Source organism: Fringilla coelebs (assembly GCF_963513975.1).
Source record: "Fringilla coelebs genome assembly, chromosome: 5".
NCBI lineage: Eukaryota > Metazoa > Chordata > Aves > Passeriformes > Fringillidae > Fringilla > Fringilla coelebs.
This window is the reverse complement of record NC_140033.1, coordinates 71,567,456-71,589,596: the sequence shown is the minus strand read 5'-3', so window position 1 is coordinate 71,589,596 and position 22,141 is coordinate 71,567,456. Positions and strand designations below refer to the sequence as shown.

Below are 22,141 nucleotides of genomic sequence, written 5' to 3'. Positions count from 1 at the left end.
CTCTGGAAGCTTCCTGGGGAGGAAGGGAGGGAGCCGAGGGGCAGCCGCAGAAACGGGGTCTGGGCGAGGGCACAAGGCGCCTCCCCAGCTGTAGGAAACCCCCTCACTCGGCAGAAAAAAAGGGTGAGCAGTGTTTTCAGAGCTGTTCACGTGCTAGAAAAAACATTGGTGGTCTTTGCTTTTGGGGTTCACAGTGAAAATTGCAAGAGGGTGAACGTTTTCAGGGCGGCTACTAAGATGCTGCTTCACTGATGATGGATTTTTGCCTGGAACACCACTCACTGGGCAAAAGCACGGTGGAGATCTCAGTTTTCCTAAAGCCTGGTCTCCTTTTCTGGCCAGTAAGTTGACTGAATTAACTGGTCACTATGGACAAAATGATCTTTTCTGCTCTTTGTCCCACTGGTGCCTCTCTCCCCGTTGGCTGAGAGGGTCTCATCTTGTGGAGATGACCTTTTTCGGAGAACCCAAAGGACAGCAACACTGAAGACAATGGACACCGTGCCCAAGACCAAAGTCAGCCCCAGGTACACATACCTGAGAGAGAAATGATTGATCAGAGCCAACACACGAGCAGAAGGCATCAAGGACACATTCACCTTTTCATCAGGGAAGGCTGGGTAAGGACACTGCGCTCAAGGGGTGACCCTGGAGAGGGGAGTTTGTCAGCTCTGTGCTCAAGAAAGCATCTCAGGCATTGACTGACCTCCAAGACAACATGCTTCAGTAAGAAGAGCACTAATATTTCTAGGGCAGCTGCTCTATTTTTTAATATACCAACAGTACCAGCGATGACCAGACCATTTGATGGCATTTTTGCTTTGCAGGCATAATGACAGCAACAACAGCAGCAACAATAACATCATAATGTTTTATTAGCAAAAAGAGTCCCAGCTGAGATTTTGCTCTTTCCTTCAAGTTTTCAAAACAAGATGTACCCTTCTCTCATGTTTATTTTCCTTGTGGTGGGAGAAGGGACAACCTGTTCTCCCGTTTTCCTCTTACCACTGTTATTCCATTCTTCATTTCTGGAGAAGCCTTTCAGAAATGCAGTTCAGACATTTACTGTCCTCTAGCAATAAATTGATAAAGACAACTCTGCACTTAAGCCTCTAGATAAGCCAAGCATGTTTTGTGACACCTTTGCCTTCATTTTTAGATCCAGCTCCAGCATGGAGAAAAATGAAGTTTAATAACTTGTTTACACATACACACTATGACAGCAGAGATATTGAAAGTTGAGGGAAGTGTTAGAATAAAAGTGAGGTTTCAACACAACTTTTTTTTTGTGTATTATTAAGTGACAATTATTTACAGCTGATACTGAAACAAGCTGATCCACCCTTCCCCAAAAAAAGAGATTGAATCAAAAGAGTGAAATGTGAGCATTATTGTTAATATTGTTAGTCAGAGTTTTTAATTCAGTTTCAGATCTTTCACTCAAGTTTTTTAACAGAAATTCTGCTAGCAGTTCCAGGTGTAGATGCACTTTAAGAACAAAAGGTAAAGAAGGAATGGAGAAGAGCTGTTACCTGAGTGCCCTGGAGTCATAGAGTCTGCAGGCTCCTCTTCCCCCACACCTTTTGCTGCCCCATTTCAGGCAGGTGGTGTCTATGGCTACTCCAAAATACACTGGGGCTGGAATCCCCGCTGGTGTGTTGAACAAACAAACAGAGGTGAGAAATTGGCTGTCCAGGGGGGTCTGTTTCGATCTAGAGGCAGGGTCATCAGAACACTCAGCAATACATTCCAACAGCAAGGACACTGCACACTGGCTGGGGAAGACGTGCCTTGTGCTGCCCAGGCACACACCACCCTTTCCTCCCTGTGGGAAGCCAGGAAAGCATGACAAAGCATCAAAAAGCCCCTGGAAGTCCCTGGAAGGAGTGCTGGCCACGGTTTGGTTTCCTCACCCTGCGGGACATCTCTGGGGAAAAAAAAAATAGGAGATAATTCTCCTTTTTTACCCAAGCCTGTTCAGCCTGGGTGTAGGGGTCTCCTGTGTGCTGGGTGGGGATGAGGAGGGACAGAGACAGTGGGGCTGCAGGGATCCCCCAAGTATCTTGAGGTCCCACTGTGGCAGGGGCAAACCTACTGCAGTTCTGGGGGCTGATGGACAGGAAAAGTCTTTTTCATGTGCTGATGGGGACACCCTGCACTCTGTGTCACCTGGGGTGCCAGAGGAGGATGTAAGCCTGGAGAGAAAATCCTGGCCTGCAAAGGTGTAAGAAAGAAGCCAACAGCTTGCGTTGATATAATTTCATCCAGTTCATCTAACTCTGCTCATGTAAAGAGGTGACTTGCTTCTTGCTGATTTTTTTTTTTCATGAAGACCTAGAGGATTTTAGAATTTCCAGGTCATTGGCATCTCATGTTACCCTTGATTTCAGGTGGCTCTGCCACAAGGCTGCAGTGAACCCTGCTCCCAGGCACACCTGCAGTCAGTCACATTAATTCCCTGGGAAAATAGGGAATACATGCTTGAAAAGCAGTCACAAATTCTCAGCCACAGCTGTTCTCTTATGCTTTTTGCTGAGTAAGGAGACAAGATGTAATTTTGATGTTAGCTTCATAGTCTACAGCATCACATCTCTATAAATATTGGCCTTGTGTATTTTAATTATACTTAAGATGTAACTATGTGATTTATGAAGTACAAACCAGTTTCCTTTTTCCAACCTTTCTTTTTAATCATATTATATCCATTTGCAGATGGACATTGTTCTTTCCAATAATCAAAGCTGAATTCTAAGATAAATGATTAGTGAGGAGTGAATTAAAACCTACTCAGGAGTACAAATGGACTTACCAAGTACTCTTATTGCCAGGGTGTAGATACCAAGTGCAAATGATTTCAGGTGGGGTTTAATGCACCTGAAAATAATAATAATAAAAAATGTTAACTGGAAATAAAGCACCAGGTGTATATAATTAGAGCACAAATAGAAAGCAAGAGAAAGGAAAGAAATGTGACCTTATCCTCCTTAATGGACTTTGATCAAACTGCAGAAATATGTAAAAAAGGTGATTAAACCAGAAGGGCATCTAGGAGTTCTGAACATCTATATTCAACCTCCCATTTTAAGAAGGTTGTGGATTTTCAGATGATATCAGCACTTAGGTGTCACTAACACAGGACAAGAAAATTGCTAGTGGAATCATGCACCCATTGGATGGCTTTGCTCAGTTAGACACTCCCTGAAATTCAGGACCCAGCCCCAGGCTAGTCCAAGGGATTCAGGCACTCACTTTTCACTGCACCCTATCTAGACCAGGATCCCACCTCTGCAGGGGTAAATCCTCCAGGCCATTCTCTGACAGAGCAGACCCTTTGCATCCCTGCTGAGATGGCAGGGTGAGTCCCACACACACATCCAGCTCTCCTGGCTCCAGAGGAGCCCTGCCCCAGCCTTGGATCCTCAGCCTTGGAGGTGGGCAGGGGAGCAGCTGCCTCTCTGTCCCACCCTGCTGCCAGCTGGGTGTGTGTGGAGCCTCCCAGATTTGAAGGAATCACCTCTGCTCCCCCAGCACCCACCAGACTGACCATCACAGTGCCCAACCCAGCACAAATCTGTTTGACTTTGGCAAGTGGGCAGTGCCAGTCACATGGTCCAACAAGGACAGTCTTGGTATGTGGGGTGACACATTTATCAATATGGTGATCAATAAAACTTCTGTCACAGTCATTCTATTCAATAATAAATATATTTAAATAAATATTCAAATAATTAAAAATGAACTGGGCTGAAATTCAATTTCTCATTGTGGATGAACATAGCACTGGAGATACAGTCTCAGCTCCTGCAAAAATTAATGTAATTGGGAATATGTTAAAAAAATAATAAAGACATTTCAGAACTAACTCTATTGTTCCTCACCAGGGGTAGTTTTCAACACTTTATTCTCTAATGCCCTGGCTGTGGATTATCATCACACAATCTATTGATTGTGGCTTATGCAAGCACTGCCATGGATGAGGACATGGCTGTAAAATGATTTTAAGTTGGAAGAACAGTGTCTTGCTCCCCTGCTAGACACCTGCTACACAAGCACTCCTCAGCCTAGAGTCCCTCTAAACAAATCTGAGGGCACAGGGAGCAACAAGTGGAAAATAAAACCAATAACTGGATATTAGATATCTATTTCCCAGGATTTATATCCTGCAAAAATATATTCTCTTTCAGATGAAAAAAAAAAAGTTTTATTCTTTGTATTGTCTTTGCAAGGAAACCAGAGCTCTTTGTGATGCTGAGTGATAGCCAGACCTCTTAGGGAGATCTGAGACTTCCTTTTCACTGCCTAATCCTCTGCTATTAATAGCTGGGGCTTGAACAACACCTATCTGAACTGCAGGGCTTTCTTCTCAAAAACCTCAGGGCTTTCCCAAGTTCCTTGGCTGCTGTAGTTACACTAATACCACCCAAATGACATTTCAGCAAATGACCTGGTCACCAGCTGAAGGCATATTTCAATGACTTCAGTGTGCAAACCATCAAAGTAAATGTCACTAAATCTTGCAGGCTTTTAGGGATTTAGCTGAGTTTGTCCTGCATGGCAGGTGCAGTGATAGCTGCTCATCTGAAAACATCAGCTTCCCTAAATGCTGGAATCCTAACAGAGATGACTGAATGCTGAATAACTTTTAAAAGTGATCATTGGAAAAAATACATAATGAAGCCTGCAACTTGACCTTGGGACTATTTGTGTCAAGGAAAATTTATTTTCATTCTGGTAACAGAAGCACACTTTCAATTCAGCCAGATTTTTTTGAGAAAGTCAGTCAGTGATGGATTTTGAAAAAGACAAAAGTAAGCATGAGTTTAAAGTGAAGTTGTGCCCAAAGGTCATTTGCAGTGCAGAAAAAAAAAAAAAAAAAAAGGATTGAACTTACTGAAACATGTTTTATTTAGCTGCACATCAAAGGTGGATGCCTTCAATCCAGCAGGAAAACTCATAACTTCTCAGTTTCAGTTAAATGTCTCTCAAAGTAAAATGATTTTCAACAGCAATAAAAGCATTGGAGCACAACCAATAAAACTATTTTTCTGATTTCATATAACAAAGTGGTTTAGTACTGTAACTGAAAACCTTCCTAAGCTTTTCTGACCAAATTGATTAAGCAGTAAGATCCCCAAGAGCAAGTTCTTAGGGCTGAGAAGGGCAGGCAGCCCTGTGAGATTTGAGCTTGCATGTTATGAACACCTCCCAAACACTCAATTTTTTATGCAGTGGGGACAAGGAGAAAGCAGGAGGTTGAGCATGGCCACCACAGTCTTGAGGCCCTGTGTGGTACCAGATGTGCACATTTTCCACCAGGTGTCTTGTGGATGGAAGGGAGATTGGATGTTGAGGGAAGGGGGAAGGGAACTGCACCCCTGCACAGCTCTATGCCCACATTTATCCAGCGTGGCAAACACAGAGAGCAATCTGGCACAAACCCTGAGGGCTTTGCTGCAAGCTCTCCACCGATGAATTGTCACAGACATATTTTCTGAAAAATCCTTTGCTAGGATTTTTTCTCTGAGAAGCCTCAGAGGAAAAGAAAAAGAGTAATTATCTGCTGCTGTGGGATGCAACAGGTGCATCTTTTATTGGTCCATGGGAGTTGTTTCTGCTTGATGACCAATCACAGGTCCAGCTGTGCTGGGACTCTGGTCAGTCACAAGATTTTATTATCATTCCATTCCTTTCTTTGCTAGCCTTCTGATGTCTTATTTCTCTTTTTTTTAGTATAGTTTTAGTATATAATTTTCTTTTAATATAATAGATATCATAAAATACTGAATCAGCCTTCTGAAATATGGAGTCAAGATTCTCATCTCTTCCCTCGTCCTGGGACCCCTGAGAACACCACCACAATGAATCTTCCTCATCCTGGCACAGGGACAGCTCAGCTGTGCAGGAGCTTCAGTAAAAAATGGTCTAAAATGGATTAGAGTGTGATTGTTTTTGGAGAGAGCCCTGGGGAGAGAGAGATGCTGTGAGTAGCCCTGCAAGGTGTGTGAGGAAAGCTGGGCAGCTTGTGCACACCTCACTGGCAGGGTTTGTGCAGGGCAGTGGGGAAGGATCCTCACCCCAGCCGTTTCTCAAAGTCTCTGTGTGAATATTTGTTCTGGTTCAAGGACTGTGATGGAGCCCTAGCTGAAGTCACATCTCTCTTTATTTAGGTTTTTCCATACAGCCTATGTTCAGCCAGATCTAACACTGGCATTGTCCATGTGCTGTAAAGATACCAGCAAGGAGACAGGGCCTGCTCCAGAAACCTGAATCCAAAACCAAGGAGAATTTGGGAGCAAGAAAACACAGCTACAATACTAAAGACCAGTTAGACTGGATTTACTCTTGTTTTGTTTGGGAAGTAGACTGTGTCCATCTGGAAATAATTTGGAAAAAGGAACTGAGAAAGAAAGGTTTTCAAAACAGAGCAGAGCAGGACTTGGAATCCAAACATTGCAAGCTGCTGACAAAAATCCAGATTAAGCACTTGTAGTATTAAATGCTTTTTGCACTTGCTAAAATTAGCTTCAAAGCTTACAGTGATGGACAAACGGTTCCAGCAGTTAAATATGCATTGGGACAAGCATTCAGTAAATCTGTGATTATCACAATAGGAAAAAAAAAACCAAACACCTCATGCTAAAACAATCGTTAAAACAAGGAGAAAAAAAAAAAACATATGGAATATACCACCTTGCACAGCTGCAAAACATTTCCCAGTACTAGGAATAGCAGGAGGGGAGGGAGTACCAGTCACGTGTCAAAACACTTTGAAAAGATTTGGCAATTTCAGCAGGAATTATTCCTTACCTTAGAAGCAGTATGTATCCAGGTGTGCCACCTACTGACAAAGTGTATGAAGTGATAACTGATATTACCAGGAAATACAGAAACATTTTGGGACACTCATTTCCTTTTTGACACGGTCCCACCACAGCTGAGGAGCTTTGTGAAGATTCAGAGGTTCCCACGCAGCTGCAGTTAAAAAATACCTGGAAGAGAGCAGGCAAAAGTGTATGAAAACCTAAATGGTGGGGAAGTGGAGGTTTAGGAATTGCACATTCTGGATGGCTGAAAGTTCAAGTCCAAAATGGGAAATGTTTTATGAAAGGAAAGGCTTATACAATGAAGGAGAAAATGATGAAGCATCTACTGATGATGAATATAGTTATTAGGGTTTTTTCCAGCAGCCTTGGTAGCCAAAAGCTCAAAAACCCAAAAAGCCTCCAACATTTTCTGCTTGTGATTTCTGCTGGCAACAGCAAAGTGAAAAAATTTTAAATGTGGGTGCCAGATTGCTAAAAAACCCTGAGTTCATGGCTGAAGAGGATGTGCCGTGCTCAGTTTAAATCCACTTTCACCTGGTTGTATCAGAAAGAATGATCCCACCTCACGTGGAAATGAAGGATTTTATGGTGTTTCTCCCAGTGCCCTTTATCAGAAATAAAGATCCCACACCACACAGAAATGGAGGGTTGCCTTACACCCTGTATCAGATATTACCATCCCATCTCACCCAGAACTGCAGGGTTGCCTTACGGTGTTTTTCCCGGTGCCGTTGGACGCGCGGCAGCCGGCCAGGCAGGGGGACACGTAGGTAACGCCATCCTCCCCACAGATGGGGTCCCAGTCGTTCCTGGAACAGGAGCAGCCTGAGTTGCACTCTGAAAACAGGGCTTGCTCGTGGTCACTCGTGGGTTTAGCTCTGTGGAAAAAAGAGGAGCTGCAGAGGGGCTGCCCGGCAGATGTGGAGGAAGTCACGATCACCTGCGGGGCGATGCTCTCTGCCAGCAGCACCTGGCCACACCTTCCCTCTGCAGCCCATCAAAGGCTGTCCCTTCACACCCACACAGCAGTGTAAATCCTCATTTCTCTGTTATCCAAAGGTTTTCACACTATCTCACCACTTACTGTGAGACAGGATGTATTTTATTACAGGGGACAGCTACCAATTTATACTCGTGCATTTTCTCAGATTTTCTAAGGTTTTGGTTGTGCAGCTCTAACACAACTAGGTAAGTGGCACAGAAGGGAGTGAGTCACTCATGGGAAATGGTCCCTGTAGAAGTTAGCAAGGAGCTGATCAGAATGGGATTCATCCAAAGTGAGTGTCTGATACCTCACACGACAGCTCTGTCAAATTCAGTCATCAGGCACCAGTGGAGCAGCTGCTGTGAGTCAGTGCTGGAAACTCCTCCCAAAAAAGTTAGTTTTACAGAGTAATAGCATGGGTAAAATGTTATCCTCAGGTGTACCTCATGGTTAATCCAGGAATCCTTAAGTTTTGAGTTCAAAGGCTATTAAATGCCATTCATTGTTCAGTGGCACACAAAGGCAAGAAACAATTAATTCAGTCTCTTCCCCCCTACTGAGCTACTCACATTTCCAGGAACCACTGGGCTCAAAGGATGGGTCCCATGGCAATAATAATTAAAAAGTAATCAGAAAAATAATCTGCCCCTGTGACATAAACCCCACTGGTTTATGCCACAATCACGAGAGGGTCACGACACAACACCCGCTGGAACGGAGCAGTTTCCACCAATTTGAATTAAATTTCTGGGAAGCCCATTCAGGTCAGCCACTCTCTTTTCAACAAGATCTACTTGGTGGCACAGAAGGAGGCAGGAGCTGGGTTTGCAGGAGCCCTTTGTGCCCTGCCAGCATACCCGTGGTAGGACACAGTCAGCCCGGCCACCTCCGAGTTCCCGCAGCCCATGGCAAACAGGGAGAGCAGCAGGAGGTAACCGAAGAAGGATGATCCCAAGGAAAGCTTTGCAGCCCCTACAACACCGACTCCAAACCTCTTCATGATCAGCCCTCCAGAGAATATGCCAAAGGCCACAGCAGGAATGTTAATAAGACCTGGAATCAAACAGAAAATCTGTATTAATGAAAACCCCAGCTCAATGGACAAACCTCGTCAGCCACAAAAACAGCTGCAGCAACCAGATGAAGGAGCAAAACATAAAAGATCTTCTGTCAGGGCATTTTATTTTGTCCAGACTTAGACCAATCCCTGGAGTTTGACAAAGATGCTGGGACAGCTTTGAAAAACTTACTCCCAAGGACATGCTTCTTTGCTGGTTGTTTGACAGAGAGATTATGGATAAAATAATGCTCTTCCAATTTCTTCTTTCCAATTAGTTTGTCAGTGGAGTCATCTGCTGATTCCTAGAGGACAAATTTAGTTCTTTCTAATGTTACAAAAGCCAGAGCGAGACCTGCCTTTTAAAATTCTTTTTAGTGCTTCAAATTGCTCTGACAATTTTGATATCTATCAGAGATTTTGATAGAAAAGAAGTTGTGAAAGAGAAATAAGCACTGTGAGTTTGAGTCAGCCCTCAGGTTCCTTAGGAAGGGTGGATTTGGAGAGAAAGGAAAAGGAGGAAGAAAAGTCACCTGATTGCAGGGACAGCCACTCAGCAGGATCCTCCCATCACACACTCCCTGTTGGACAGAGTCCCTGTGCTCAGAGAAATCAAATGGTTCTTAATCCTCACTCACTTTGCACATACCTGAAAGCTTAGCTCCAGAAAATCTTTAAATACAATGAGAAGCACTACACTGAATGTAGGGATTGTTTTCTGGACTTTCTTTGGCCATCAACTATACTCGAAGATTTCTCCTTGCTTTGAGGAGTTCGGTGCCAGGAAATTCCAGCTTCTATCTTGAATGGAATTAACATAGCACAATGGATCACATCAGCTTTTCTGCACATATGGACCTCTGTTGCTGTGCAACTAATGCTGCTCTGGAGCAAGGCAGCTCCCTCTGGGCTGGGGAGATGTAAACCTCTTTGCTGCTAATGCTATTGAAGCCCTGGACCTCTGGGGCTGAACCCCACATGCAGGTTCAGCAGCTGGGCACTCCAGTCAGCTCATGGAGTCAGCCACAAAAATGTGGATTTCTGTACCCAAAGGCTGAAGAGGCTTCTCTCTTGTGTGCTGTAAGGGACAGCTTGGGATATGGCTTGGCTTCCTTTTATTTAACACCAACCTCTTCAGAGAGTCACCCACAGCACTCACTGCACTGGTCTTTGTTTTGTTGAAATAAATGGGAAGCCACCAAGGCAGCAGATCTGATGATACATTTATGTGAACTGTTTTAAAATTATTTCTCAGTTATTTTCTTGCATTGTACATATATTATGTATGTACATGTGATATAGAGGGAAAGGGAAAGGACTTTTCAAATTTCCAGTGAAATGGGAATTAAGTTATCAAATAATGTAAACTTTTACAGTACCTCTTGTACAGATAAACTCAGAGTTAATGAGTGCTGAAGCAGAAATGAAATAACTTACCTTCCATGAGCTGTTACTTAAAGTCAGACAAGGAAGAAGAAGAAATGAACATACCCTAAGATAATACAATTTTTCCTATATGTATTTGGCACTCCTAAAATGTCCATTTTAAAGCTATCAAGAAGCAGCTATAGCCTTACCTATAACAAAGTTAGTTTTTGAAGATGTCTGCCCATACTGTTGCTCAATATACTTTGGCTTGTAGGTCACCATGCCAATTAAAGAATTGAACTGGATAATACTTGCACACAAATACAGAATGTAAACTGGGTTCCCAAAGAGGTTCTTCAGCGATGGCAAGAAGTCTGCAAGACAAAGCAGCAGAAATAACAAGCAGGCCAGAGAGAGAATAACTGCTGTAATAATGCTTTGTAACATGTGTGCCCCCTCCAAAACACCCAAAACTGCAAAACATTTCAGAGGGAATCTGGGAAGTTCCCTGGTGCTCCTCACAGCTCCCCCATTTCTGGAGGGAGGAACAGTGGAGGAAAACACTAAGCATCAATTCCCCAGGAGAGATATCTTGTTTTAAACACCTTCTTTCCATCAGAAACCAGGAATGATTTGGTTTCTCTGTCTCCTCAACAGCCACAGCACTGTTTATCTTAATTTGGGCAAAGAGTGCTCAGCACAGCTGACAGTAAGCACAGAAATACTGAGGTGCAGATTCAAGTTCTGAGGGAAAATGCTTTTGGCAAAGCATGGCCAAGGAAATGCAATTGTGCAAACCAGCTTCTGTCTAAATCCAGACAGCCTCCTCTAACACTGGAGCTGCTCTGTGCCCATCTATATTCTGATCAGACATTGTTCATGTTTTCCTAATGCAGGACAAAAATAATCAGCAAAACCCAAGGGCTGGGTTTTATTTGAGCACCACTTCTGCAACAGTCACTACATGTGAATAAAACATTTTTGCAGAGTTTCATGATATGTGCTGGGCCACTATTGTAATTTTACAAATCTCAGCCATTTCTCATGCAATAGGAAGTCCAGGGAACACTGACGAGACCTTTTTGTGTGTACCATGGAGCTGGAGAGTGAAAGGAGGAAAACAGAATTCTGAGACCATTAAAACAAGTGTCACAGACATGTTTTATGAAAAATCCTTTCCTTAGGATTTTTCCTCTTGAGAAGCTGAGAGGCCTCAGGAACAAAATGCAAACAATGATTGTCTGCTGCTGTGGGATGCAGCAGGTGGAGCTGGGATTGGTCTCATGTGGTTGTTTCTAGTTAATGGCCAATCACAGTCCAGCTGTCCAGATTTTCTCAGTCAGTCTGAACCTTTGTTATCATTCCTTTTCTATTCTTAGCTAAGCCTTCTGATGAAATCCTTCCTTCTATTCTTTTAGTATAGTTTTTAATATAATATATATCATAAAATAATAAATCAGCCATCTGAACATGGAGTCAACATTCTCATCTCCTCCCTCATCCTGTGACCCCCGTGAACACCATCACAAATAAGGACTCAGAAAGTATAAAATTTTTAAGTCTAAAACCCTCTGAGAGAAAAACTGATCAATCAGGAAGAAAACTGGAGTGCTTTGCCTTTTGCCATCTCTGCAAGCTTCGCCCGCTGCCAGGAGGAAGCGCCTTGCTCCTTGTTCTCCTCGGTGATGAACTTGGAGTGCTCCGAGGAGGTGCTGGAGTCCTTCCTGCCCTCGGGGCTGGGCAGGTGGCGGGGCAGGAACCAGAAGGGGATGCCAGCCAGGATGCTGATGGCCCCAGCTATCAGGTAGCCCAGCCACCACGCCCCCACCCACTGCGCGTCCTTGGGGCTGATGGTGACGCTGTCTGCAGGAGGGAAAGGAAGAACAATCAGTGGAGGAATGTGCCCCCTGTGCAGGGAGTGACAGAACTATCCTTTGTCTCCTGAAAATAGGAAAAAAGCCCAGAGATTCCTCAATTAGGTAAAAAGACACCTCATAGGACCTGGGGGTCACCTCAAACTTAAGGATAGCCAACTGGACAGGAGCCAAAAAGTCCTGCCTGAGCAACTTACTAGAAAAAGAAGAGAACAAAGGAACTAATGGCTGTTGTGAGGTGTTCTACCAGGAGCAAGAGCCTCTTGCCCCTGGCTCTGTTTTTCTCTGTAAAGAACTTTGTTATTTTGCCTTTTATTAAAACTTTTCGGTTTCCAACACTACCACAGAAGCCGTCCTGCTGATTTTATGCCATCTGAGGTGGCTGAGCTATCTCAGGTGTGATATAGATCTCCAAGAGCTCATGAGACCTGGCTCAGGGAGACCCTTATATCAATTAAATACACCTGGAGGATAGGTGCTGCTGGTAAGGAAGGTGGGTGTGCAGGGTGGTGTTTCCATCCAGTCCAGCTGTGCTCTGTGTCACTGTGGGTGTTTTACAGGAGCAGCTGTGGGGACAAGCTGAGGACTCACTGATGGCTGGCCTTGACACTGCTGTGCCACTTGCACACCCTCAGAGATGCTGCACCAGCACTTGGGGCAGTCCAGGTGGCCACTCACCTGCTCCCAGCCAGGCTGTTCTGCACAAAAACCCCAGGAAAAAGCCTGTTTTCCTCCTATTTTTTTTTAAATGATTTTTTCTCAGAAGAAGAGTAATCAGGAAATTTGGTACCCCCTGCCAAACCACTTTTCTAGGCAACAACAGGATATAAAAAAAGCACATCCAGCATCCTGAGCCTCAGTCCTGTTTCCTCCTGGCTCCCATGATCTCCCCAGAGCCTCCTTAGCAAAGCATCTCTTGGAGGCACCTGCAGCAGATCTGCTGGGGCTGAGGAAGAGTCAGACCTCCTTCTTCCTCTGCACCCATCCTCCTTGCCAGCCTATTCTGCATGGAGCCCTACACTGCTTTCATTCCACAGAGTGCCCACTCTAGCCCTGCTAGCCCCTCATGCAGAGAGTTCTTGGCCAAAAATAGGCATTTTGGAGCCTGACTGGGTTTTTCTCAAGCCTGAGTGTTCTGACTTACCCAGATCCACAAAGCCAACGTCAACGTAAAGTTTGGCACAGAGGGATCCCAGGAGAAAGCCAAATATTGGCCCTATAATTGCCACTGTCTGCACACAGCCTGGAAGGGAAAACAGGGCACTGTCACACTCCTGAGCCAGAGAGGGCACTGGGTCTCCTGCATCTGACAGCAGATTATGGCACGAGATGGGCAGCAAGAGACACACACTGAAATATTGTATTGAAACACCTTGAAATATTGAAAGACACGGTTACACAAATTGAAATATTTCCAAGAAGGAAAAACCCCATCAATAAAATTTTCCCCACTATGATGACACTTTTTATTATCCAATTAAAGAGTTACATTCAGCCTGAAGGAAAAAATGTCAGCAAGCTGAATGGCCTGAACTCAACAGCAACACCAATCTACACCTGCTAGAAATGCTTTAGCTGACAGGGTCACAGTGACTGGGGAGCAAATATGATTTTTTTAAAGTTAACTGATCACTTTTAGTTGAGGTTTGCCCTGAACAGACTGAGAAATCACTTTGCTGTTGTTTCCACTGTTAATATGTTTCTGTACACCCTCAGCCAAACTTTCTGAATACTTTGAATTTGAAAAAATTCACCTGGAAGTCTGGGAAGAGGGAATCTTTCACAGAGAGAATTGGATTTTTTGCCTTTTGCCTGGCTGGAGACTTGTCAAGAGCAGATGCTGATGAGACAGGACTTTTTGGTAATATTTCAGGTGAATGTGCAGCCATCAGACAAGGAACACAACAAACAGTGATCCCAACTTCCTAAAGCTTCAGCACTATTGTTTATAATCCTTCATGAATCTGGAGGGAATGTTCTGAGTGCCCACTGAAATTCTATTTTAAGTGCTTAAAAGAGAGCCTGTTTTTATCACTTTCCAGAGAACTGAATGTGCACAGAGGCTCAGCAGTCCACATCCAGAAGAATTAGGAAGATTAGGGTAACAGCAGGAACCCAAGGTCAAATTCTTTCACCAAATTAAGATAATGGAACTGTGCTGGTATAATTAAATGGGAACTCGGTCCCTTGAGTGTACATGACTGTTAAAAAAACTTTAATATTGGAAATTATGCAAACAAAACAATCAGGGCAAGTTAATTCAATAACATTCATTCCATTCTTCAGAACGACTCGGTTTCCTCGGGGGAGAAATCCACGAGGAAAAAGAAATTCTATTTATTTTACCGATATATAAGGCAGCATTCTCTTCCACAGCATAATCATCGATGTATGCAATTCCCAGGGGCTGGATGGGGGTTTCCCCTATCCCACGCAGGAGGTTTCCAAGTAAAACATAGATCCACATGGAAGAGCCTGCTTCCTTCTCACACCCTGTGGGCACAGCGAGAGACAACCACCAAGTGTTTGCAGCACCAGTCTGACCCCGAAAGCTCAGGGCTCCTGAAATACTTCTGTTCTGGGAGAAACAGAAGGAAAGCTGTGAAATAGCTTAAGGTAGAAACATTTTTAGCAGGAGCTGCCTCACAGATAGTACAATTTTGCTGGTTTTATACATTTGCTACCACATACATCCCTTTTTAGAAAACTCTTTCACTTCCTTCTAATGAAAACTGGGATCTCCTGACAGAAAGATTTGGGAAACATTAATGACAGCAAGCACTGCCAGCCCCAGGATTTAACAGAGACAGTTCTCACCTGCGTTTATTTTTGCTTGAGATTTCTCCAGGGCTGAGAGGGGAGTTTGGCTTTTATCCTGCAGACATGGAGAGAGGCTGACAGTTGAATTGACGGTGGAAGGGAATCTTTCATACCTGTATCTGTTTGGAAAGCAAACTTGTGTTTATCCACAAGTACTGATGAGAAAAAGCAAGCAGATCTGTGACTACCAGATTGGCCTAAAGCACTTAAATGCAAATTTCATCTGCATCCATAGGAATCCATCTGGATCCATGCCCTACAGGGGATAAACAGAGCTCTGTTTGTACTGCAGCTGTACATGAAAATTGTCCCATTGGTTCTTTTTGCATCAGTGATTAATTCCAGTTTAACAGGCAGTTTACTCTACTGTGATCCATGAATTTGGACTGAGATTATCAGACACTGGTGCATCCTCTGCCTTGTACTGAGTTTAGTCATCACTTCCTTACTGTCATTTCAACAATTCCTAAACCACATCCAAATGTGGCCAGTCAAAATCAGAGACTAATTTTAAAAAAAGCTGATTACAACTAAAAAGAATATACATGTTAAATGATTTTCTCTACCATAATAAATCTTTTCACCAAAAAAAATTTGAATTAAGTAACCACACCCCAATATGCCTATTTCTAGCATCATAACCAATGCCTAAATGTTTTAGTGAGTGCCATTCAGTGTGCAGAGCCCAGCTGGAAAACAGGGATCACTTTGCACTTACCTTCCCATGAAGAACTGGGGCATTGCAATTAGGAATGTTCCAGCTGACATAATTAAGCAGCCTGCTCCAATTATTCTTGGCCTGTGAAGCTTTGCTCCAAAGTAGCTCACTAGAATTATGATGAGGAGGTTCCCTTTGAGAGTACAAAAGGAAAACTGAGTTTTACTGCTGGTTGATGAGAGATCCCCTAAAATCACAGTTCCCAGAGTAGTACAGAACTGATTTCAGGGAGACAGGGCTGGTGGGGTTGGCCTCTCTCCTTCTTTCCAGGCATTCTGCAGGAGCCCAATGCCCCCTGTGCTGGGAAAACCATAAACCCCTGGATAAACAGCTGGAAAAGAGGAGAAGGCCTGTGCCAGGTGGAGAGAACAAATAACCAGAAAGGCAGAGAAAGGAGGAATCAAGCTGAGTTTTACACACTTAGGCTAAGGCTTCATTCCTGTGAGTACCACAGTCCACAGAACACCCATGAGATAAATTCAGTGATCTGAAATTGTGAGACAATGACATGCTGGAAACCTTAGTGTGAGAGGGAAGGAGAGGGACTGGACAGGAAATGCAGATTACTGTTAGAGGTTTGTCCTCCTGCTGCTTCATAATGGAGATAATGCTTAATAATAATAATAATAATAATAATAATAATAATAATAATAATAATAATAATAATAATAATAATAATAATAATAATAATAGTGCTTAATAACCTCTCCTATTAAATGGAGATCACAAAGGACAAACACTCGTGGGGGAGGTGGATTTCTGCCTGCAGAAATCTGTGCAGGAAAATTCCTATTCACCACTCAGTGTGTTTATTAGTATGAATTAGCCACGTGCTTAGCTTGTCAAATTACAATTTTTTAAATGTCTATGCTGAATTGCTTGTATTAGCAACCTTATCCTGCTGAACATAATCATACTGATAGCCCCACTTATTTTCACCAGGTGAATCTTGCTCAGTTTTAAGTTTCAGGGAGATTCCTGAATCCATTCTTCAGAACAAACTGCCTCCCTCTTTTTTTTCTGAAAATAAAAGCGGCTTTCTACAGCACATACCAATTTCAAAACTTCCATCAATAACACCAACCAAAGAGGAAGGGATGTCAAATCTTCTTTCTATTTGTGTGATAGTACTTTTGAGGTAACTTCCTGACAGTGCTTTAGCAAAATAAACAAAAGACAATGCGCCAAGAAATATCTGGGGGAAAAAAAGAAAAAAGACACAGTGATTAAAATCAGGCAGTACAGAAGATACATGGATTATTTTTAGACAAATTCTCGTGCTAAGGTTCAAATATATCTCTGTGTCCCTTTATCCAGGGCTGGTTATCCCTCCTTCAGAATCAGTTGTGGGTAAATAAACATTTACAAACCCTCTCTGGGTCTTTTTTCCTACAGCAGCATCTCTCAAAGGACTCTCCAGTACAAATATTACAATATTTTTCATTTACTGTATATTTATGCCCTTGGATTTTAAATAGCAATGTGACAGCACATAGGTTTTTTTTTCAGGAAAATTGTATAGGTAAACTGCAGCTTTAAATGCCTCTGAATGTCTTGGACACACATTTTTTTACTGGGTTTGCAACTGTCCCAGGTGTGCAGTGGTGGAAAGACACTCCTGAGCTAGGGCTGGGACAGAAAGGGACACATGATTCCACATTCTTCTCTGGTTTGTCAGTGCCTGTCAGCAGATATTCCACCACATCTTTCTGGTTAATGAAGGCAGTTTTAAGAAACAGGAAGGCTGATAATTGGTAAAAACAACCTGTTGTATCTGTATATTGTTTTCTTAACACATGAGGCAAAACCTGAAGTAGACTTCTTCATGATTTAAAAATGTCTTTAATAATTTCATTCTGACTCAGCAGGACCTAATCTGAACTCAAAAAGGGTTCACCAAAAAAGAGAGAGGTTTTCTAAGTTCCTACAGGAATACATGAGTAATATCAGTTTGGGTTCCTAGAAGACACAACTTCAAAGAGAAAGAAACTGAGCTGAAATATTATTGCTTTTCTATTTCTGGAGCTAAAAAACTGATTCCTGACTGGTTAATCTGTGACTGAAGTTTTATTCATTGAGGAAATTTGGTTATCATTGTAGCAACTGGAGAAGCAATGACAGAATTATATTATGGTACAAAATTTATTTAATAACAACTCCTTTTCCATTTCAAAACAAAACCATTCAAAATTTACAGACTTCAGGGTGACTATTGCTCATTTCACTGGCTGTACTGGGAGCTGGATTAATACCTGAAGGCAGATGTGTGTTTGAGTGAGTGAAAAAAACAGCAGAAATAAAGGCTGTGCACCAGGAAAAGAATGAGGCAAGGCCAAAAACTCATTTTTCATGTAAGTCAAATCATCTCACCACGGCGTGGGGATTTTGAGACCTCACCCAGGAGGGTGCCAGGAGAAGAGGCAGAGGCAGAGGCAGAGCCTGTGCTGCCTGCTGTGCCCCTGTCCCACCAGGCAGGCACAGCCACATCCTGAGGCTCTGAGCTGGGACTCAGGGACCTCCCTGCTCCAGGGAAAACTTCTGGGGTGTGAAAGAGGTGCAGATAAAATGGTAAAAAAGGAGTAACCCTTGTGCAGTTTCATTTCAAAGTCACCTCATGCAGAGTTCCCTTGAACAAGGAGCCTTGCAGTCATGGTTTAATAACACAGCCCTCAAAACACACAGACTGTAACACAATATTAGTTTGGGGAGCCCAGCAGACTGCCATGGCTGCTATCTTAAAAAAGCACCTTAAAAAAGCTGCTATCATCTTAAAAAAGCTGCTATCATCTTAAAAAAGCTTCTCTGCAGTGACAGCTGCCTCTGCTACCTGTCTGCCCTGCTCTCAGCTTCAGATGGAGCAAGAAGGAGGACAGAGGGACCTTTTTGGATGGATCTTGAAGATCTCACAATACACAAGCCTCAACCAACAAATCATATTTGATGGCTGCCAAACATTAGGCAAATACAGAGCTGAAGAAGATTTTCTTGTGACTTAGAAATGTATCTAATAATGGCATCCTGACTCAGCATGACATGATCAGAACTTATAATGGGATCATTCATCTTAAAAGAAGAAAAGGAGAGATTTTCTAGGTCCCTACTGGAATATTCAAAAGCTCTTACTCTACCTTTATACCTCCACAACACGACTGCTTCTCCTTGGATGCAGATGATTCGGATTTGAACGAAGATCTGTCCACGGGCAAGACTGTGTTGTTTGGGAAAAAGTGAGTATTTTCCTTGGATGAAATCTCCATGATGGTATCCCCTGCCTCTAAAGCAGAAAACATGGAGAACACTTTAAAAGGGCATCCCATTAGCTCAGCCTCAAAAGCTCATCATGTGACAGCAACACCCTGCTGGACTGTTTTCCCAACAACAGCAATTACCAGACTTTACAACGGAATCTGACCAGTGCACTGGATGTTTAATTATGGAAATTTGCAATCCACTTGCCTATAATAATGGAGATTAAATCATACTCAGCAAACAGCCATCATCTTCATTCCCTGGCTATCATCAACGTGATTTCATTAAACACTTGGCCAAGCACTGCCAGCAGACTAAACGAGGCTCATTCACATTTTAGATGGCATTTCTGAAGGCTACATGTAAATTCACGTTTCTGGATGTGACCAGGTCTGCAGAGATTTCTCAGCACTGATCCCTGAATTTCCCATCTATCTGGGACATGAAGTAATTAGATCAAAGGAAATCTATCCCCCTTAATGAGGCACTTGAATTGTTTTAGATGGAAACATTAGCTCTAATCGTCTGATGTCAGCTAATGAGTTACACAAGAATAAAGAGGTTTAGTTCCCTTTACCATTTTACATGCAGTCTTAGGGCTCAGTGGTCAATTGTTTCAGGGGAAAATGTGAATTTGCTTCTTTGCAGGTAAATACAAAGAAGTAAAGAAAAACTAAATACTGCACTCTGAAAACAAAAGGTATCAGCAATTCTTAAATCTCTAGTTACATACTGCAGTACTTTGTTCTTAATTTCAATCTCTAAATCAGATCTGAAAATGTTTATGAAATCAGCTTCTGTGTTCACTTTTAGGCAGTCCTATGTTTTACAGAACAGCTGCCTGAAAATATGAATAGGAAAAGTTCCTGTTCTCTCATGGTTGTCTGAAGAAACATCTCAGATAAGTTAAAATATGTATGGTTTTATGTCTATACCTCTGGATGCTTGGGTTTTCATGGCTTCCCACACAGGCACCTGTTTTACCAGAAATAAAGGTGAAAATAACAAAAGTATATCTTGAGATGCTAAGATTTGCTCATAGGCTCTGTTGTTATATCAATAAGACAAAAGGACTCTGTGACACCACAATTTTCACCAAGATCTCTCCATCATTTAAAATGAGAGCTGTGACTACAGATAAATGTTTGTATTTCAATGTCCTGACAGGAACTCTAATGTTATATTTCCTTACCAACACTAAGGAGTATAGAGGTTTTTTGCAATTAAAAAAAAATAAATTTTTGTGCTTGCTGAAAACTCATTGCACCTATTCCTGTTCTGCTTCTGATTTTCTTGATGTCTTGGGAAAAGCCACACATTTGAACCCGAACCCCACTTTTGAACCTGTACAATGGGTAAAACCAGCGTGTACCTCACAGCATAAATCCTTTTCTACAATCACATGAGGTGTGCTGCCACAGAAGCACAGCAAATAGCCTCTCCTGCAGGGTTTGAAACACCCTGCATATTTACAGCAGTTTTGGAATGGAAAAACCCCAAACTGGAAATGGAAAGCATATGCAGCACAGCTCAGTGAATTGTCCTTATCTCTGAGCAAAGCATCTTCCAGCTAGAGAAGGTGGGCAGAGGTGTGGAGGGTTCCCTCCACTGCACCACACCTGCAGGATTGGCCAGAACACAAAAAAATTGCTGTGGGGGTGGTGGAATATGATAAACTGATGCTCGACAGCAGCATGCAAGCTCGTGTCCCACTGAGCTGAAACAAATCTCAAAGAGGCAGCAGAGCTGAAACAACACTGATGGTCACGCTGTTACAGCATAAAAATTGTTAGCATTTATTGTCTGACTGTCAAATTGAAGAGAACAAGGAAGGCCTGATATCCAGGCAGGTTTTAATATATCCCCAGGTGTGTATATATCTATCTATATCTATATCTATATGCAATATCTCTATATATCTATATATTTTATATATTATATATATAAAATATATATTTTATATATTATCCCAGGCCTTGACAACCCTGGTGGCACCCTGAACAAGAATGTAAACATCAGAAGGCTCAGAAAATCTTTAAAAAATCTTAAAAAATCGGGACGACACTGCAGCACTCCAGCTGCGTGACACTGCCTGGTGGGTGACACTCTGCCTGCAGGACAGCTGCTGGCCATGCTCACACCTTGTCCCTGACTCCTCTGGGCCCACAGCTTGCTCAGACCCCTCCTCCCATCCCTGCCTCCAGCTGCTGGGCTGTGGGAGCCTTCTCTGGTGCTCTCCATCCCGCCTGAAGCACTCCCAGGGGCTCACCTGTGGCACAGCCTGGTGGCAGTGGCACTCCCAGGGCTCACCTGTGGCACAGCCTGGTGGCAGTGGCACTCCCGTCCCGAGGGCTGGCATGGGCACCTGTCAGCCCCAGGACAGCCCTGTCCCTGAGCAGGCAGCCAGCAGGCTGAGGCACCCCCAGAAGTGCCCCACAGGACATCCTCCCCCTCTGGGAACCCCTCCAGCCTGCAGCAAGCCTCCTTAGCCTTTGCCCGTGGAGCTGCACTGGCTGGACAGACAGACAGACAGACAGCCCGTGAGCCCAGCTGAGAGACATCCTCCACGAAAAGCCAAGCACCAAAGAGAAGAAGAAAAGGCAAATCTTACCTGGCAGCAGGAATCCCCAGAGATGCCCCCCAGTTTTCATGGGTGAGCTGCCTCTGCTGCTCGTGCAGACCCGCGCTGGCACGCACAGACAGGGGACAAACAGGAGGGGAAGGCTCCTCTCAGAAATGACCCTGTCTGGGGCTGCACATCTCATCCTGGGGGCACAGGAAGCGAGAGAACACGGGTGGGGGAACTCGTTTTGCCCCTGGTTTTGCCTGGGACTTTGCAGTTTGTCTGTCCCCCATCCTCCTCCCCACCTCCTCAGGTGTTTCCTCCTCTGTCCCCTCCGATCAGTTCCAGGACTCTGGGCACAGCAGCAGAGCCAAGAGGCTGGGTGCCCTGCTGGGAATCATCAGGAGCACCTGAACAGCTCCCAGGGGGTGTTTTCCTCTGCAAGTTGCTGTAAGTTTGATGAGGCACGTGACAAAGCTTTGTGGAGAGGAAAAAAAAAACTACCCAAAACTCTGATCTTATTAATTGCTTAATTCCAGGAAACAGAAGAATTCAAGGGGGAATGGACTTGGGGGAAAAAAAAAAAGAAAATGGGGAGTGTGTGAGAGAAGACAGGCTGGAGGGTGGGCAGGAGGGTCACAAAGCCTTCTTACCCAGTCCCTGCTCCTTCCTGTTCTGCCCAA

General features: G+C 43.6%; 1 protein-coding gene across 1 annotated transcript; it reads right to left on the bottom strand.

Moving 5' to 3' along the window:
• Positions 1-314: 314 nt before the first annotated feature.
• Positions 315-21,546, bottom strand: SLCO1C1 (solute carrier organic anion transporter family member 1C1; the record flags this gene model as incomplete). Its single annotated transcript, XM_084206356.1, has 15 exons — positions 315-537; positions 1,533-1,650; positions 2,810-2,874; positions 6,808-6,989; positions 7,537-7,702; positions 8,667-8,862; positions 10,444-10,608; positions 11,852-12,097; positions 13,253-13,351; positions 14,455-14,601; positions 14,926-15,047; positions 15,647-15,779; positions 16,700-16,841; positions 18,775-18,920; positions 21,507-21,546. 15 exons carry the CDS (start codon positions 21,544-21,546, stop codon positions 315-317), a joined length of 2,190 nt encoding a protein of 729 aa, XP_084062482.1.
• Between the last annotated feature and the right edge of the window lie 595 nt (positions 21,547-22,141).